Raw genomic sequence first — 18,085 nt, 5'->3', positions numbered from 1 at the left:
GGAAAAGCTGACGGAACACATGGGCATCTATGGGTTGTCCTCTTCACTCTGTGGGCTTAAGTGGCCTGGGATGAAGCAGGATGTTGGGAACATGCTGTAAGTCTGGGGCTCACTCCCAAGATGGAGAAACAAGAGAAGAAAAGGTGAAGGGCGGGAGGGACTCTTTCCTGGCAGTCCAGTAGTTAAGACTTTGATTTCCAATACCGGGAGTGTGGGTTCGATCCCTGGTCAGGGAGCTGAGATCCTACATGCCTTGGGGCCAAAAAGCCAAAACATAGAACAGAAGCAATACTGCAACAAATTCAATGAAGTGAAGTGAAAGTCACTAAGTTGTGTCCCACTCTTTTGCTACCCCATGGACTGTAGCCCGCCAGGATCCTCTATCCCCCGGGATTCTCCAGGGAAGGATATTGGAGTGGGTTGCTATGCCCTCCTCCAGGGGATCTTCCCAATCCAGGGATTGAGCCCAGGTCTCCCACATTGCAGGCATATTCCTTACCAACCGAGCCACCAGGGAAGCCCAAGAATACTGGAGGGGGTAGCCTACTCTTTCTCCAGGGGATCTTCCTGACCCAGGAATCAAACTAGGGTCTCCTGCATTACGGGCAGATTCTTTGCCAACTGAGCTACCAGGGAAACTCTAACAAATTCAATAAAAGACAACTAAAATAACAAATAAAATAACAAATTCAATAAAAGAGAGAGAAGAAAGGAGGAAAGTCTATTAAGTTTCTCAAGGACAAAAAGACTTCTTGCAGCAGACCATCCAAAAGGCTTTTGACCTGATACCTTCGACATGCAAAGATGAAAGGGAGTGAGTGTTAGCAGCTCAGTCGTGTTCAACTCTCTGCGACCCCATGGACTGTAGCCTGCCAGGCTCCTCTGTCCTTGGAATTCTTCAGGCAAGAATACTGGAGTGGGTTGCCATTTCCTTCTCCAGGGGATCGTCAACATGCAAAACTCCAATTTAATCTTGTGGGAAGAGTCATGCAGACCTTGGACCTGCCTCTGGGACTCGGTGCTTCCCTTCCTAAGAGGGAAATGGGGACCACGTGGTGGTCACTAGGGGCATAAAAAGGCTGATTCTTGGTACACTTGGTGCTGAGCACTCAGCCCTATCAGCGCTACCCCATGGATCATGGTCTTCGGTCCACCTCTCCCAGAACTGCTCTCTGATAAAAACCGACGGGTCCCTTTATATCCTTGGCTCTTGGAGTGACCTCTTCCCACTCTCAGAGTGGACTCGGCACTGAGATCAGAATGGCAGCAAACATGAGGCAGGGTCATCTTTTCCTGGTGTCCAAGCCCCCTAAGCCTCCGGGGAGAGGTCCTTCCTCAGCCGTACTTCTTCATCCTGGATCTCTGGGTTCAGATGTTAGTTGTGTCCATACGTACCAAAGAACCCCAGGGACACTGCATGACATGTGTTAATTGGGTGTTTATTTCCCAGACTCCATTCTAAACTCTCAGTGAAGTATGTTGCATAAATTCCCACGGCAACCCTGTAAGAGAGCATCCCCAATTTGCAAATAAAGAAACTAAGGCACAAAGAGGTTAGGTTGTTGGCAAGGAGCCTCATCTCTCAGGTTCCTTCTCCCTGCAGTCCACATCCCAGTCCCAGTGGAAAGAAGCATAACGAAGACAGAGAGATGGAGTTGTCGGCATCTCTGAGTGATGGAGCCAAAAGCTCACTGAGTCACAGAAACCCACAGACACAACCACAAGTACTGGCCAGCTGGGCAGAACCCAGGGCATTGACCTATGAGAGGCACAATTAAATTTCTGAAATAAATGCGAAGCTGGGAGCTAGTTAACTCAGCTTTCCACTGCCAGTGATCTGCTTTACAGAACTAGTGAAATATGGATCGATCCAGCGCCTGTCAAAGTCAATAGCGCCCCCAAGTGGGAGAAGCAACAATAACAGCATGGCACCGAGAACAGGCTTGCTGGTAGGGGCGGTCCGAGGGCTAGGGGGCAAGTGCCCAAGGACGTGTGTGCTGTGAGTACCGTTCAGGACTCCACCCTCCCCATATCGATCTTGTTAGCTGACAAGTCTGAACGTGCAGAAGGGTTACCAGAATAAGTCCTTTATTTTATTACCTAAGTTAAACAAAACCTTTGTTAGGCTCTCCGAGTTTATGTTTCCCATGACCACATGGAATAAATCCCCACTGCGGAAACAAAGAAGATGAACTTTTGTGTGGAATAAATCCCCACTGCGGAAACAAAGAAGATGAACTTTTGTGTTTGTTAAAGAAAAGCAGTTCCTCCCACACTAGTGGACTTCATCCATGGCCCCAAATACACAGCCTTTTCCTGCAGGAACTCCAAAGTGTCTTTCCTGCCCCTCGACTTTGATTTTGATCATGTGACTTGCCTTGGCCGATGGGATGTTAGCAGACATGAGGTGGCTGAAGGTTTGAACAGCACAGGTGCAACTGGGCTTGCCCTCCTACCCTCTGCTGTCACCACAACAAGGACATACCCAGGCTAGTCGACTGTCTCAGGAAGACGACAAGGGGCTAATGGAGCAGATACAATTCACAGTTGAGCTGAGCCTACGTGGACTGACCACCTAGGTGGGACACCAGTCATTGGCTGGCAGAGCACAGGGCTGACATTCCCCCAGATGGAATGGCCAGGATTAGTACTTAAAACTGCTGCTCAGGCTATAAAGATACATCTCTATTCATTGAGCATCTAACTATTTGCCAGGAACAACACTGATCATTTTCAGTATACCATCTGATTTAATCCTCCAGGTTGCTCTTCAAGTGTGTGTGTGTGTGTGTGTGTGTGTGTGTGTGTGTGTTGGTTGTTCAGTTGTGTCTGACTCTTTGTGACCCCATGGATTGTAGCCCTCCAGGGTCCTCTGTCCATGGAATTCTCCAGGCAAGAATACTGGAGTGGGTTGCCATTCCATTCTCCAGGGGATCTTCCCGACCCAGGGATCGAACTCATGTCTCCTGCATTGCAGGTGGATTCTTTACCATCTGAGCCACCAGGGAGGCCTTAAATCTACAGCTCTTCAAGGGAGATGATATCATCACCATTTCACAGACAAGGAAACTGAAGCTCAAGGAGGTTAAGCCACCGGCTGAAGGTCACAGAAACAGTGAATGGAGGAGAAGGAATTTCAACCCTGTCAAATAAGACTACTTTGGTGATGCTAGTGGTAAAGAATCCGCCTGCTAATGCAGGAGACATGAGAGATATGTATTTAATCCCTGGGTCGGGAAGATCCCCTGGAGGAGGGCATGGCAACCCACTCCAGTATTCTTGTCTGGAGACTCCCATAGACAGGGGAGCCTGGTGGCCTACAGTCCATAGGGTTCCCAAGAGCTGGACACGACTGAAGCAGCTTAGCATAGCACAAGAGTCCTAAAGCCCAGCACCAATGGCCATCATCCCCCAGGCCACCACTCCCAGCTTAGCTCAGCGATTTCGCAAACCGAGTCCCAAAGACCTCTGCCCCTGTGGCCCAGTCACCCTCCTCAGGCTTCTGGATCAGTTTGCCTATATTCCCAGGCCCAGCTCCAGCTCCTGGCCCTGGCGCTAAGGAACACAACAAACTTTGGCAAAAATCCTAAGGTTTCTTCAGAGCTCTAACCAAACAAAATATAAAATAAATTCAAAATTGTTTAAGGCCATGAGTGGCCAGTGCCAAAAATAGCAACTCATAGCATTCAACATTTTTTTTTTTTTAAGCTAGGATCATCCGAGAATTTGGAGACCAAATCCAGATGGGTTTTGGTTTATTCATGTGTGCAGTACCATCATCTGTGGGGTGGGGGGCAACAGAAGGAGGCTGGCTGGTGGGTCTAGAAACAGAAGATGTGGCTACTCGCTCCGCAAACGTGGAACCTGGAGCTCTTCTGGGCCAGCTGCTGCCCAGGCACAGCCCACGCTCAGGTAGATCAGACTGAGCCTTCACAAGGCAGGTGCCGCCGGTCCAAGGAAGTACCTGCGGCCAGGTAGGTCCAAAGGGCCAAGGAAATGAAGTGCTCCTTTGGCAAAGCGGTCCAGCTCTGCTTCCCCAGGAGAGGCAGGAAAGAATTGTAACCTGGAGAAGTGATGCTCCAATCCATCTGCTTAGAACACCCTGGGAGGGACCAGGGAGCCCACTTTTCCCCCTGCTGGACATGCATGTTCCTGGGGATGGGAGTTCACACTCTGAGTGGGGCCATCTCACTGTGTTTGTCAACAATCCAACTGATAAACTAAGAATCCTCTTAGAGTCCAAAGTTCCCAGTACAAAGGAAAATCTAGGGGAAAAAAATCTCCATTTCTCTGGACTTTTATCACCACCCACAGACATTCTCAAAGGAAGTTGTCACCCTGACCCTGTCCATCTTTAAGGGCTGGTCCCAAAGGCAGCCTTTTTGCAAATACCCAGGACAGCTCACCTCTCCAGCCAGTGTGGCCCAAGTACTGGGCACTTCCCAGAAGGGCAGTTCACCCTGCTGTGGGCCTTTGAGCTTCCTACCTGTCTGGGTTCTTCAGAACTTCATCAAAGTCTATGCTGGCAGCCTTGCACATCTGGGAGAGCCCCAGCAGGTCTCCCGAGAAAGGCTGTCTGGGGAAACGCCACCGGTTGGTTGAGCCAACGATTCGGCGTTCCAGCCGAGGTTTCTGCTGCTTGGGAAGAAAGAAAGAGAGAATGTCTTTTTTTTTTTTTTTTTTAACCTCTCATAAATACCAGATTTTCCAAACTGTATAGCAGAAAGGAAATTTAAGACAAAATTTAAAGAGCTGGTTAATTTTCAAAGCTGGCCAATATTTCTCCAGAGTCATGTTCTCAAAGCAAATCTACTGCGTTTAGGAAACAGAAGACTTTAAGCCACAAAGTAATCTGGAATTTAGCATCTGGGGCAGGAGGTGCCAGGGAGAAAGGTCAGGGAGAAAGATACCAAATTTAGGAGATCTGGGGCAGAGACTTTTTTTTTTTAATTGCACTAAAATACACAAAACTTCTTTTTTTTTTTTTTAATGCTAAAGCTCCAATACTTTGGCCACCTGATGCAAAGAACTGACTCATTGGAAAAGACCCTGATGCTGGGAAAGATTGAAGGCAGGAGAAGGGGACAACAGAGGATGAGATGGTTGGATGGCATCACCAACTTGATGGACATGAGTTTGAGCAAACTTCGGGAGTTGGTAATGGACAGGAAAGACTGGTATGCTGCAGTCTATGGGGTCGCAAAGAATCGGACATGACTGAGCGACTGAACTGAACTGAACTGAACTGTGACTCACACGGTAAAGAATCTGCCTGCAATGCAGGAAACAAGGTTTTGATCCCTGGTGGAAGATCCCTGGAGAAGGAAAAGGCTGCCCACTCTAGTATTCTGGCCTAGAGAATTCCATGGACATTCATGGGGTCGCAAAGAGTTGGGCACAACTAAGCGACTTTCACTCACAACCATGACAACTATCTGGTTCACAACATTGTCATTACTGCAAAAGCAGGCTTTCTATTTACCAAGTCATCACTCTCAACTCCCCTCCCCCCTCCCACTCCCTGGAAACCACTCATCTGCATTCTTTCTCTATGGATTTCTTGAAATTTTATATAAATGGAATCCTATAGTAGTGGCCTTTTATTTCTGAGTTTTTTCCCTCGGCATGTTTCAAGGTTCATCCATGTGCCAGAATTTCACTCCTTTTGACATTCCATTGTGTGGACAGACCACCGTTTGTTTATCCATTCATCAGCTGGTAGAATGATACTCAGATTGTTACAACCTTCTGGCCACTGGCAATAGTGCTGTGAACATTCACATATGCATTTCTGTTTGAACACCTGTTTTTAGTTCTTTAGGTATCAACCCAGGATTGTCACTGAGCAGAGACTTTTCCTTAGACATCTTCTTGAGGTCCTAGGATTCAGCAATTTCCTTAAGGAAGCCTCAGGTGTGGTGGCTCCAGGAAACTTACCCAGGACAACTGCACCATGGGAGACCCGTAGGAACGGGTGAAATTGATTCTAAGCCACACCAGGTACCAGCAAGGTGGTGGGAGGCAACGGGCCGCGGAAAAGAGGGTCTGAGTTCAAGTCTTGTTTCTGCCATGAACTAGTTGTGTGACCTTGGGGGAAGTATTTGCTCTTTTCATCCTCTCAGGCCTCATAGGTTAAATGGGAATAATGCCAGTGATAATGAGGATGAAGGTGAGTATGAACCATGAGGATGAGGATGCTGTTAAAATGATAAAAGTTTGGGAACTCTGCTTTAGTATAGCGCCTGGAATATGGTGGGTGATTGTGGAGTCTGACTCTAGATACAGCCCTGCTGAAGTGTGAACAGTGGTCTCTGACAGTGGGGATCCAAACACACATCCTCCCACCCCCGCCACCAGCAGAGTCAGCCAGTAAAGCCTGAGGTCCCTGGGGGTGTGGGACCATCCCCCTGAGGGAACCCAGTGGCACCCCGGTCACCCGGTGCTTCTGTTCCTCACCATCGCCTGCCCTCCTGTGAAACCGAGCTGCTTACCGGATTCAGCATTTTCATGAAGGATCCTGGAAACTGCACAAAAGAGGAGCACCTGGAAGGTGAAAGAGGTAAATTTTAAATTTTCAAAAAAACTTCCAAAGGGTGTCTTCAAAACATTATGGAGGAGATTGGCTCAAAGAATCTGTATTTTTGCCACATAAGGAATGAGTAAGCCTCACATGTGGGTGAGTGAGCAAATCAAGTGAAAATCTAATTTTTGAAGGTACATTAGTAGAAAGATGATTCTCTGCTATTGTGCTGGGAAAGTGGCTCAGATAAAGCGAAACAGGAGCTAATCCACAATTTTCTACTCTTTACCCCGGTGATGGGAACCAATGGAGACCTATCTGTGGACCGATCCTGTAACTAGTCATTCAGATAAGGGCACTAAAAGGGGTGATATTAACAGTTATGTCTGGACAGTAATATGTTGGCCAGCGCCGTCCTGGAGCATTCGATTGGAAATAAAGTGCACACTGTGGGGAAGGATAGTGGGAAAGAGATAGGGAGTTTGCAAGGTCAGGTACACAGTGGTATAATTAAAATGGATAACCAACAAGGACCTACTGTTTAACCCAGGGAACTCTACTCACTGTTATTTGGTAGCCTGGATGGGAGCAGGGTTGGGGAAGAATGGATGCATGTATCTGTATGGCTAAGTCCCTTGCTGTTTATCTGAAACTGTCACAACATTGTTTGTTAATCAGCAATACAAAATAAAGCGTCTTTCTAAAAAAAGAAATAAAATGCACAGTGAGTGTAATGTGCTTGAATCATCCCAAACCACCACCCCAGTCCATGGAAGAACTGTCTTCCATGAAACTGGTCCTTAATGCCAAAAAGGCTGGGGACCGCCCCCTTAAAGGGTTTTGAGGGTCAGTTCCTGGGTCACTCTAATCGGCAGGAGCTACATGCGAGTGTGCCTGAGCTCTCAGACCCCTTCTGCCTCCCAGCCCAGACCCCCCGAAGCCCTCCTCTGCCAGCTGACCACATGGAATCGAGTCCAAGTAGTGCCCATCACTCGGGACGTCCTCTGTGTCTCCAACGCGGACGGAAGTACCAGCGGTACCTGCTGTCCTGAGGCTCCTTGTCTGCCGCGGGTGTGCTGACGGGGAAGCTAGCAGAGCGGAGGCACTCTTGTTAAGTCGGTCTCTGAATGACAGGACAGCTGATGGCCCTTCACCTTCTGGGGATGAATGCTCGGAGAGCTCATGACACGCGGGGCTCACTGTTTTCTTCCTAAGGGCAAGGAGCTTTGGCAGGGGAGCCGGCCTTTGGTTTCCTCAGGTCTTTGTGGGCACCATGGCAACATCAAGGAAGGTTCTGAGCACTTCCTGTTCTAGGCTCAGTCCCCTTGTAGGCTGGGGGCTGTGGAAGGGATAGAGTCTTACAGAGATGAACTAGGGTGCCCTGACCTCCACCTCAATCACCCTCCTTAGGTGTGCAACGTCATTACCGTTTCTCTATGTAGCACCAGGCTTCTTATAGTGCCTGGGGGAACGCAATACTTTAAAAGGGGCCACAGTGAGAACCAACCCCCAAATCCTCAGGCCTCATCTGTAACCTAAGATTAGACTAGATGGTAACGATGACCCTGTAAGCGAGATAGCAAAAGAGACACAGATGTAAAGAACAGACTTTGGGACTCTGTGGGAGAAGGCGAGGGTGGGATGATTTGAGAGAATAGCATTAAAACATGTATATTCAGTTCAGTTGCTCAGTCGTGTCTGACTCTTTGCGACCCCATAAATCACAGTCCAGGCCTAAATAGATTGCCAGGCCTGAATAGATCGCCAGTCCAGGTTCGATGCATGAGACAGGGTGCTCAGGGCTGGTGCACTGGGATGAACCTGAGGGATGGGATGGGGGGGGAGGTGGGAGGGGGGTTCAGGATGGGGAACACATGTACACCCATGGCTGATTCATGTCAATGTATGGCAAAACCACTACAATACTGCAAAGTAATTAGCCTCCAATTAAAATTTTTAAAAAAGATTAGACTAGAAGGTTCTCATATCACTCCCAGCCTTGACACTCTGGGGAGCTCCTTTCCTAGCTCTAGTATCTAGAAATGCTTAGACAGAAATATTTAAACAAAAATTGGAATGTTTTACATTATTCAATGGAGAAGGCAATGGCAACCCACTCCAGTACTCTTGCCTAGAAAATCCCATGTAAGAGGAGCCTGGTGGGCTGCAGTCCATGGGGTCGGGCACGACTGAGCGACTTCCCTTTCACTTTTCACTTTCATGCATTGGAGAAGGAAAAGGCAACCCACTCCAGTATTCTTGCCTGTAGAATCCCAGGGATGGGGGAGCCTGGTGGACTGACATCTATGGGGTCACACAGAGTCGGACACGACTGAAGTGACTTAGCGGCAGCATATTATTCAAAGCTATGCCTATGACTTACTTTGCTGGTAGATGATGTTTAATCTGCTCTCTCTGAGAACTGTCTAAAAGTCGGCGACAAGGCTGAGACCCTTCATTCCAGGGGCCAAGGTGGAATCTCATAGTGTTCTCGGTGCCTTGGTCTGTGAAGCCTGTGAGGCAGGGAGGTGGGACCCTCCTCTATCACACCCGTGGAGCCTCACCCATCGAAGTCCTGGACCTCCACCCCAGGGCTCATTGAAATGCCAACAGTAAAAGGGGCCTGGAGTCAGTGCAGCTCGTTAAGGCCTGAGGGTCTTCAAGCACAGGCTCTTCTAAGTTACATAAATTATATAGCAAGATAGGAGAGTAGCTACTCTACCTACTGGTAACTGTGTCCTAGAAACTATAACACACTTGATCAAGGAGAGGCATCTCCGAATGTACCTCCCTCCTCGCCCTCAGATCTGTGGTTCTACTCCCCTGACACCCACTTCCTGCTGTGCAGTCAGTGACAGGAGAGTGTCCGCTGGGGGCTTACCCACCCCTGTGTCCCCCCAGAGCCCAGCACCAAACTCATGCTCAACAAACATCTCAGCTTGGATAACTGGAGGTACCAGTCCATACCCACCACTCTGTCTTTGCATGTGGATAAGCACTGTGTGTGTGTGTGTGTGTGTGTGTGTGTGTGTGTGTGTGTGCGCGCGCGCGCGCGCGTTTCTCTGTGGGTCAAGGTTCCATCTCAGCAGAAGTTTGTCTGCAAATAAGCAGATTCACTCCCTCGCTGTGGCTCCCTTTTATCCACCCAGCTTTCCCCAGTCACCTGTCCCTGGAGTGCAGGGCCTCATGTAAGATTTCAGTTTAAGTTTGAAAGATTTAGCAATCCCACTCACTCCACTATGGGCCACCCCCTCCTCCACCAACGCTCTCAGGTACCACTTCTTACAGCACAGAAAACAGGCCCTTGGGCGCCCTCTGGTGTCCACCCTAAGAAAGCATCCCAGGGTGGCACACTTCTCTGTCCATTAACAGGAACCCTGGCCTTGGCTGCATACATCATTTCCTCCAGTTCTAAGCTCGAGCATCCAGCTTAACAGCTCATTCTAAGCTGAACGTCCTCTTTACATACATCTCTCCACAAATCTTGGGAGCTGAGTTACTAGCCAAAGTCAAAAACAACAAATGCAAATAAATGGAAATATCCCCCCCTCCAGTATGCTTCCCTAAGGGCTTCAGACGGCAACTGAACAACAAATGCTTCCCTAAAGCTCTTTTTCTGGTGGTGTCCAGTTGCTTGGCTGTGTAGTGACCCAGACCCATAGGTCCAGACAAGTCAGAAATCCCAAGACTTCAGTGGTCCCAAGACTTCAGGGCTTCAGACACCAAACCTCACTGAGCACAGCTCTGAGCTACAACCACATTGTACCAAAATCTCCCGAGCCATAGTGACAGGATTCCAGTGTGAGTCCATTTTATTCTAGAACACTCCAGGGATGAGGAGCTCACTCCCTTCCCAGAGGGTCCCAGATGGTCCATTTCAGCCATTCCATCTGGTGACTCATGTGGACAGGCGGTGGGATACATGGGAAGGAACACCTGACTTGGCTCTGGTTCTAGCACTGGCTTCCCCGATTGCTCAGATGGTAAATAATCTGCCTGCTATGTGGGAGACCTGGGTTCGATCCCCGGGTCAGGAAGATCCCCTGAAGAAGGGAATGGCAACCCACTCCAGTATTCTTGCCTAGAGAATTCCATGGACAGAGGACCCTGGTGGGCTACAGTCTGTGGGATCACAAAGAGTTGGACACGACTGTGTGACTAACACACACATTAGCACTGACTAGCTGTGTGACCCTGGCCATGACTTTATCCTCCCTTGGTGGAGAGCATAGACTCAGAGCCTCTGGGGCCTGGCAGTTTGGAGCATCTAGGTCTCAGAGCCTGAGTGTTGGCTCTAAAGTTTCTGGTTCTAGAAGAATCAGGACGCTGACACTGTGTGTGTGCAGTGGAAGGCCCCATGGGTATCGGGATCAGCTGGCTCCCAAGGTAGGGGAAGCTGTCTGTGCACCGGGTCCAGGCCAAGGCTGGAGTCCTAAGCTAGTCAGTCCCAAGCCTGCTTACCCTGCTCACCTGGTCCTTCCCTTGGGAACCACGAAGAAGGCTCTCGTGCAAGTTTCCCCCTTTCCTGCTCTACCTCCTGATCGGCCCTAGTGCGTCTCCACCTGGTCCTGCTCCCCTCCTCCTGTCTTCAGTGGCAACTGTCTCCTCATCTGTTGGCCTCATCCTCCCTGAATAATAATAAAAGCTACATTTTAAAACATCGACCCGGGCTTCAGGGAGGGCTTCTTGGAGGAAGTGACATTAAGCATGAGCCTCAAGGGGGTAGGGATTGGCTGAGGGATACAATGATGAGGCAGGGGTGTCGCAGGTGGAGGGAACAGCACGTGCTGGACTGGAGTGGAGGAGAATGTTCATGTAGTCTGATGGCGGGAAAGGGTGGGAACAGAGAGGCTGGGGTGTCAGAAAGGGAGCAGGGTCCAGGTCTCCCAGGGCTTGGAGGCCCGAAGAGTCTGGGTTTTGCCTAGTCCTACCACTTTTGATCCCCAAGTTGTTTTTCCCAGCGCCTAATAAACCCAAGGGTTTCCCAGTGGCTCAGGCAGTCATAAAGAATTCACCTGCAATGTAGGAGACATGAGTTCAGACCCTGCGTGGGGAAGATCCATTGGAGAAGGGGATGACTACCCACTCCAGTATTCTTGCCTGGGAAGTCCCATGGACAGAGGAGCCTGGCGAGCTACAGTCCATGGGGTCACTAAAGATCGGACTAAACAACAAACTGTCCAAAAGACCAACGTGAACTCTCCAGATTCTGCCGTTGCTGTTTCAGGGAACCCAGAAACCTGGTTGGGTACCACCAGCCTGAGGAGGCGCCACGGGTCCATCGACTGCAGAGGGAAACACCCAAGAGGCCAGAAGAGCAAAGCCACTCAGGTCAGCCCAACAGTGCGCACGTGGGGCAGCCCCACTGCCTTCCCACCCATTGAAATAAATGAGCAGGCTTTTCATCGTCTGTAAAAAACAATAGCGGAGCCAGCCCCAACTCAAGGCAGAGCCACCAATCAGACAAATGAAAGAATGGGCGTGAGGGCCACGGCAAGCATCAGACATCAACCCCTTTCCCCACTTCTCTTCCCGCCACTTCCTGTCCTGACCTCCCGGGGAAGGACTCTCTCAACCTGGGGAAAAGCAAAGGACTTTGCAGTCACCGAGGATCTGGAATTCAGTCTCCTGGCTGAGTGATTAAGTCCCCGGGGTTTTTTAACCTCTTTGAACCTCTGTTTCCTTCTTGTAAAATGGAAATAAAAATAATTCTCACGCACCAGACTATTTCGAGGGTGAAATGAGCTAGAGAACGCTTACCTTGAGGGTGCCTCCGTGGGTGTGCACGTGTCAACATCCTTCCGCCTGTCCGGTGCCTTGCACATGCGCACACCTCCACCCCGACCGCGCGGGGACACCCTCCTCGTCCTGCTCAATTTTTCAAATGCAATGTCCTGGAAAGCACAGAGGCTTTGCTGAGAAACCTCGGCATCCCACAAGGGCCAAGGATTTCGTTAATGGAGCTGGTCAGGGAGTCGGGCAGCCCCGTCTGGGCCCGTCACCTCCAATGTGGAGCAAAGTCCTGCTTCCCCAAGCCTTCCCCCAGACTTACCTGTCCTGCCTGCCGCTTCCTTCTTTCTTTCCGACTCAGAAGCCTGGAGTGGGGAGGGGCGTCGGCAGGGGTTGTCCCTGGCATGACCTCGGGCCCCTCAGATCTCACATCTAAGGAGCTAGTCCCCAGAGACGTGCCCCCTCCATTGCCAGCGAACCCTCCCTCTTTTCTCTCCCCCGCCCCAGGCCCCACCCTCAGAAGGTAATTTTAGTATCTCCCTAAAGTCACCTATGAGAGCCCCAAATGAGCTCTCAGAAAAGAAAAATGATACAAGAAGCTCAAGCCGTCAACTGACTTGGCAAATTGAAGTCCTAAAAGATGCTGAGATCTCAAAGGTTGCAATGCCAGGTCAGGTGCCAGCTTCTCCTGTTCCTCCTGCAAAGCCAAGTAACTTAAATGGGCCTCAGCGGCCACCACCTGGGCGAACATTTGCAAGCACAGGTGCCATTATATGAGGCTTCCCAGGTCGTGCTAGTGGTAAAGAACCCGCCTGCCAGTGCAGGAGATGGGAGTTCATCCCTGGGTCGGGAAGATCCGCTGGAGGAGAGCACGGCAACCCACTCCAGTATTCTTGCCTGAAGAATCCCATGGACAGAGGAGCCTGGCGGGCTACAGTCCATAGGGTTGCAAAGAGCTGGACATGACTACAGCGACTTGGCACGTGCACGTGGCATTATATACACTGAGTTAGGAAAAAAGTGGCTGATCCCAACCCACAGGGGTCCCCGAGGCCAGGCACTCCCCATGGTGGCCCTGTGGGCAGGTATAGCGAGGTGGCTAAGCTGGAGGGTAGCCTTGGACTTCTGGCCTCCAGAACTATGAGAGGATAAACTTCTGCTGTTTAAGCTGTGAAGTGATTTATGATGGTCATCCTGGGAAAATGGACACCTCTCCCACCCCTTTACTCCCCGTATATACCATCCTTCCAATCTGGGGTCCCTGGGAAGGTCAGGAGTAATTAGAGAATCTAACCGCCCATATCCCTCGTTTAATCTCCAAAGTGGCCTAATTATCTGTCACCCATGGTGAACTGCCCACCTTTTCCTATTCCCCTGGGACAGGAATGGACATTTCAGGGTTGATCTGCACAGACTAAAAGAATGAGCAGGAAGGGTGACAGCCTGCTGCTTCTTTGAGCCAATAAAGGGAAATAGATTTTGCCCCCTTAAGTCAAAGAGCATTTGTAAAAAACAAAGTCCAAGCTAATTTAATACACTCACTTAATTATTTTAGTAGCAAGTCAATATTCCTCAATTGCTCCATCTTACAAACTCAGCCAAGATGACAAAGGAAACATTATTTAAATCTGTGGCCAAAAAAGTGAGCCTAGATAAAGAGAGCAAAAGGCTAAATCTGATATGATTTAACAAAGGCGAGAGAAGACCCAACCCTTCCCAGAAAATAAATCATAGCCACACTTATTGCCAAGATCCAAAGAAAAAAAATTTATTTACAATAGAGAATTTTATTTGAAACATGCATTTTTCTTTTTTCTTTTTTTTTTAAACAAATCAGCAAATGCAGATCAAGTTTACACTCCTTAAGGCAAGAGTCCCTTTGCAAGCTGTACATGATCATATTAAATCCAAAAGCCGCTCACCCTGGAAACTCATGTACAAAGGGCAAGGCCAAGGTCAGCGATTTGTCTTTTATTAGAGAATCAGACAATCTCCCTGATACAGGAACTCAGAGGTCAACTTGCTATGAATTATACTAGGAAAATGCAAACCAATAGCAAGAAATTCTGATCGTCTCCTTAGTACTGCATACAATCAAATCAACTTTATTTAGAAAGGAAATACAGTAGTGCATACGAAAAAGTGAAAACAGAGCCTGTCCACATAACCGGAGGGACAGCAGTGTGCGACGGTCATATTGCACGCAACGGTCGAGTCCAAACATTTGGTTCAGAGTTAGCTTTTCCCCATTTTGGCAATCAGTTCATCACAAATCTTGGTGAGTTCTTCGATCTCTTTATTCTGCAAGTGAAGACAAAAAAAGAGGTTGCTGAAATCTCCTGGTTGTTGGAAATCAAGCCAATCAGAATGGTCACTGGGCTTTATAGTGTCATCCGGGCTGACTGGTCCCCCTGAGGATATCTAAAGCAGCAAAAGAAATGACCTGGAGCCAAGTAACCTGTACATCCCAGCTCTAGCTGTGTGACCTTGGGCAAGTTACACAACCTCTCTGAGCCTCGAGTTTCCTTATCTCAAAAGTGTAGATGATCACATCCGTCCCTCTCAGAATTTAGTGAGGTAAGAAATGCCAAGCTTCCTAGCACAGTGGCCAGCACAGAGTATGGCTTAACCAGCATTCATCATCTCTGCTTATTTGTCCCCAAGGCTACAGGCACAAAAGGGTGGTCTGCGGTGAGCTCTTCGGTGGCTCTTTTTGAGAAATGCCACCAGAGGGGTTAAGCAATTCTACTTGGATGGGACCCGTAGCATTATTCAGAGGATGCCAAGTGAGGCGGTGCTGTGGATACAGGGCGTGTGGAGAGGGGTGAGGGCAGACACAGGACATCTGCAGGGGCTTCTCAGGCCACACCTTGCGCATCCTCTGAAGCCCCCTCAAGAGGAGCCAACCATGTGTTCATCTCACAGCAGAGATCTTCAACACTGTCCATTCTCCAGCAACAGGCATCCAACGGGGTGGGACCTCCATCCGGGCGGTGGTGGTTTTGCTCTCAGATGGACTAAATGCCATGCCTGATGCCCATCTGGCTCAGCAGCCAGTCTTGGCGGGTCCTCTCCAACGGGGCGAGACCTTTCTGTATCCCTGGAACATGGTGCAGCCAGCTTTCCCTTGAGGTCCCCGTGGAAGGCGAGTCTTAAGTCACAAGGCTGTGCTCTGAGGCTGCACTGAGGCCCTTCTCTAGAAAGCTCCGGGCCTCCTAAGACACGGTCCAGCCGGGAGCCACGTGCCCTGGGTACCCGGGCTGGGCTCCAGGTGCCACTCATCGCTGAGCCGGTGCTCCAGAGGAATCCGGCCTCCTTAGCAGGGGACGTTCAGTCCTGCCTGCAGCTGCAGATTCAGTCCTGCCTCCAGTCCCCACGGAGAGACAGCTCCGCCAGAAATACACCTCGGCCCACCTCCCGCCTAAAGTCCTGTGCTCTCGGAAGCACTGAAATGCCTGTTGGGGGATGGATTCTGCATGAGACACAGGACAAGCCACTAATCCTGGAATTCCTGTTATCACCGCTCAGGCTGCTCGCAGTGATATTTCATGTTACTGGAGCACTTTTAGCACATGCTGGTCAGCGTGCAAACCCAGAGCAGGTCCTGGATTGCGCTCCCTTCTCATCGTAATCTCTTAATGGAAGCCATTATTATACCCCTACTTTTCAGTGAGGAGACTGAGGCTCAGAGACGGTAAGCGTTTATGCATAAGGTCACACAGTTGGTCAGACACAGCAAACCTGAAACACGAATTCCAGTCGGCCTGGTTCCTAACATCTTGGCTATTTCACGTGTTAGGCACAACGCCTAGTGACTGATGACGCAGGGGCACGAGCAGACCCACTAGCTGTGGGTTTTTGGAGGTTCTCCAAGCTCTATCCTGGCGCCGTCAGCCACCAGCCAGGAACCTGCCCTATCACGGAGCTCAGCTCACCAGGCAGAAGTCCCAGGTCCTTTATCAAGTCTCAGCTGGGCGAAACGCCCAATGCCTTCACCTAAGAGATGCCTGGGCTGAGGGATAGGGGGAATAAGGTTTCTGAATCTCTTGAAAACAGAGACCACCCCCTCCATATCACTTGGAGCCCTTTAGGGAAGAACTCATGTGGTTGACCCACTCCTCCTGAGTTTTAGTTTAAGATAAAATTATGTTTGCGGATACATTTTCTTTCTTTCTGTTATCCAAATCAGTGCAGAGCTTACTTGCTTTCTTCCTTGTCTTCTAGTTTGCCAGAAAACCTAACATCCGTCATCTTCACTTTGCAACTATAATCATCTGAACAGGCCAGGTGCCTTTAAAGCATCTCTCCTGACTCTGGTTTTAGCTCTATTGTTCTAGCTAATATCCTGATGTGATTTAAATACCATCATACCCTGATGGAAATAGGAGGGAACAACTTCACACCTTCAAGATCTTCCGGTTTAGTCCCCCAGCATTACAAACCTAGGTGAAGTGCCGGGCCTGCCAAGGGGCAGGATGGACAGCAGGGAGGTGTGGGGACCTGAATCTCTGAGTTCCGAGCTCTTTCCCTGAGGCTGTGTAGGGGATGTGAGAGGTGGTATCCACCCACTGCAGAGGTTAGTACTGCTTGGCCCAGCACCCCTGGGGCCCAGCCAGCCACCCTGGAAGCCAGCTGGGTGCTTCGAGAGGAGCAGAAGCCATTTGGGAGACTGGACTCCTGATACTACCTGCCTTTAAAGTACCCCCACCAATGCCCATCAAGACCCCAGTGCGTGAGAAGTGCTGTTATCCCAGGCCACCAGGCCCTCGATGATCATCCTGGGGCTCAGCAAATCAACCAGAATCGGGGGTGCATGTCTGGAAATCCAGGGAGGGAATCTGACTAGCGCACACTCACTCAGAATCAGCCTCACGGCTCTCCTGGGTGGAAGAGGCTTTTCTGTAGGACACCCAGGGAGTTGGTGTGTAAGGTGACCCAAGCCCTTGACTTGGACATCAGGAAATCTGGGCGTAAGCTGAGAATCCTCAGGAGTATCCCCCTCTAATCCTCGGGAGTAGGAGGACACCTGGGGGCCCTTCTGACCCTGGCACTGCCCATGTTCCGCAGGTGTCTCTGCCCAGGGCGTTGCCTGGTGGGCACCATCCTGCTCGCTAGGTGCAGGGGTTAAAGCACGATGCCTGGCACACCGTAGCTGCTGAGCAAACATCTGACAAATGAATGAATGTTGAAAAGGAACGGAAAATGACAGTTCCAGGGAAGGCAGAAAGGGAGCCAGTCTCAGGGCTGGGTTAACCTAGAGGGAGGGCAAGGCCACGCCCACGAAGCATGACCCTGCCCCAGGAATGCCTGACAAGTGGCCCAGCGTGAGAAGCCCAGCTCCGTGTGTCTGAGCCTCTGAGCTGCTGTGGGCGCAGAGAAGCCCAGCCTCCGTGTGTCTGAGTCTCTGGCCAGCTCCGCCCGCCTGTTACCTTCTGCTCCAGCGTTCTCTCCAGAGCGTCCACTCGCAGTTGCTCCTTCCGTAGGCTGGCCTGGTAGGCAGCCTGTTCCTGCTGGGCCTTGCCCCGGACTTGGGCGATCTCGGCGTTGGCCCTGCAGGAGCAGGTTGGGGATGGGGTTCAGAGATGATCACTCTTCCCTGGAGACGCCTCCCACCCTCTTCCTCCCCAGTCTGGGCAAGTGTGCTTGCTCAGTCGCTTCATCCGTATTTGACTCTGCGACCCCATGGACTGTAGCCCCCAGGGTCCTCTGTCCATGGGATTCTCCGGGCAAGAATACTGGAGTGCGTGGCCATGCCCTCCTCCAGGGGATCTTCCTGACCCAGGGATCGAACTTGTGTCTCCTATGTCTCCTGCATTGGCAGGTGGGTTCTTTATC

The 18,085-nt window shown here is 50.3% G+C and overlaps 2 protein-coding genes across 17 annotated transcripts in view; both read right to left on the bottom strand.

The window, feature by feature from the left end:
- BTBD16 (BTB domain containing 16) overlaps nucleotides 1–6,509 on the bottom strand; it is a 49,484-nt gene extending 42,975 nt beyond the window's left edge. Inside the window, exons 1-2 of the mRNA XM_069567245.1 lie at nucleotides 6,492–6,509; nucleotides 4,487–4,635 (exon numbers count right to left, since the gene is read on the bottom strand). Of these exons, the coding sequence (XP_069423346.1) occupies nucleotides 4,487–4,635; nucleotides 6,492–6,509 (167 nt within the window). The remainder of the gene's footprint in view (nucleotides 1–4,486; nucleotides 4,636–6,491) is intronic.
- A 7,484-nt stretch (nucleotides 6,510–13,993) lies between these two features.
- TACC2 (transforming acidic coiled-coil containing protein 2) overlaps nucleotides 13,994–18,085 on the bottom strand; it is a 230,714-nt gene continuing 226,622 nt past the window's right edge. For all 16 annotated transcript variants that reach the window (XM_069566725.1, XM_069566735.1, XM_069566728.1 and 13 more), the window contains 2 exons: nucleotides 17,680–17,800; nucleotides 13,994–14,551 (listed from right to left, as the gene is read on the bottom strand). In XM_069566725.1, coding sequence (XP_069422826.1) covers nucleotides 14,486–14,551; nucleotides 17,680–17,800 — 187 coding nt within the window. In that variant the 3' untranslated portion in view covers nucleotides 13,994–14,485. The remainder of the gene's footprint in view (nucleotides 14,552–17,679; nucleotides 17,801–18,085) is intronic.

The sequence above is a fragment of the Ovis canadensis genome, chromosome 22 (genome assembly GCF_042477335.2).
Source record: "Ovis canadensis isolate MfBH-ARS-UI-01 breed Bighorn chromosome 22, ARS-UI_OviCan_v2, whole genome shotgun sequence".
NCBI lineage: Eukaryota > Metazoa > Chordata > Mammalia > Artiodactyla > Bovidae > Ovis > Ovis canadensis.
The sequence above is the reverse complement of the archived record's forward strand: the minus strand, read 5'-3'. Positions and strand labels throughout refer to the sequence as shown.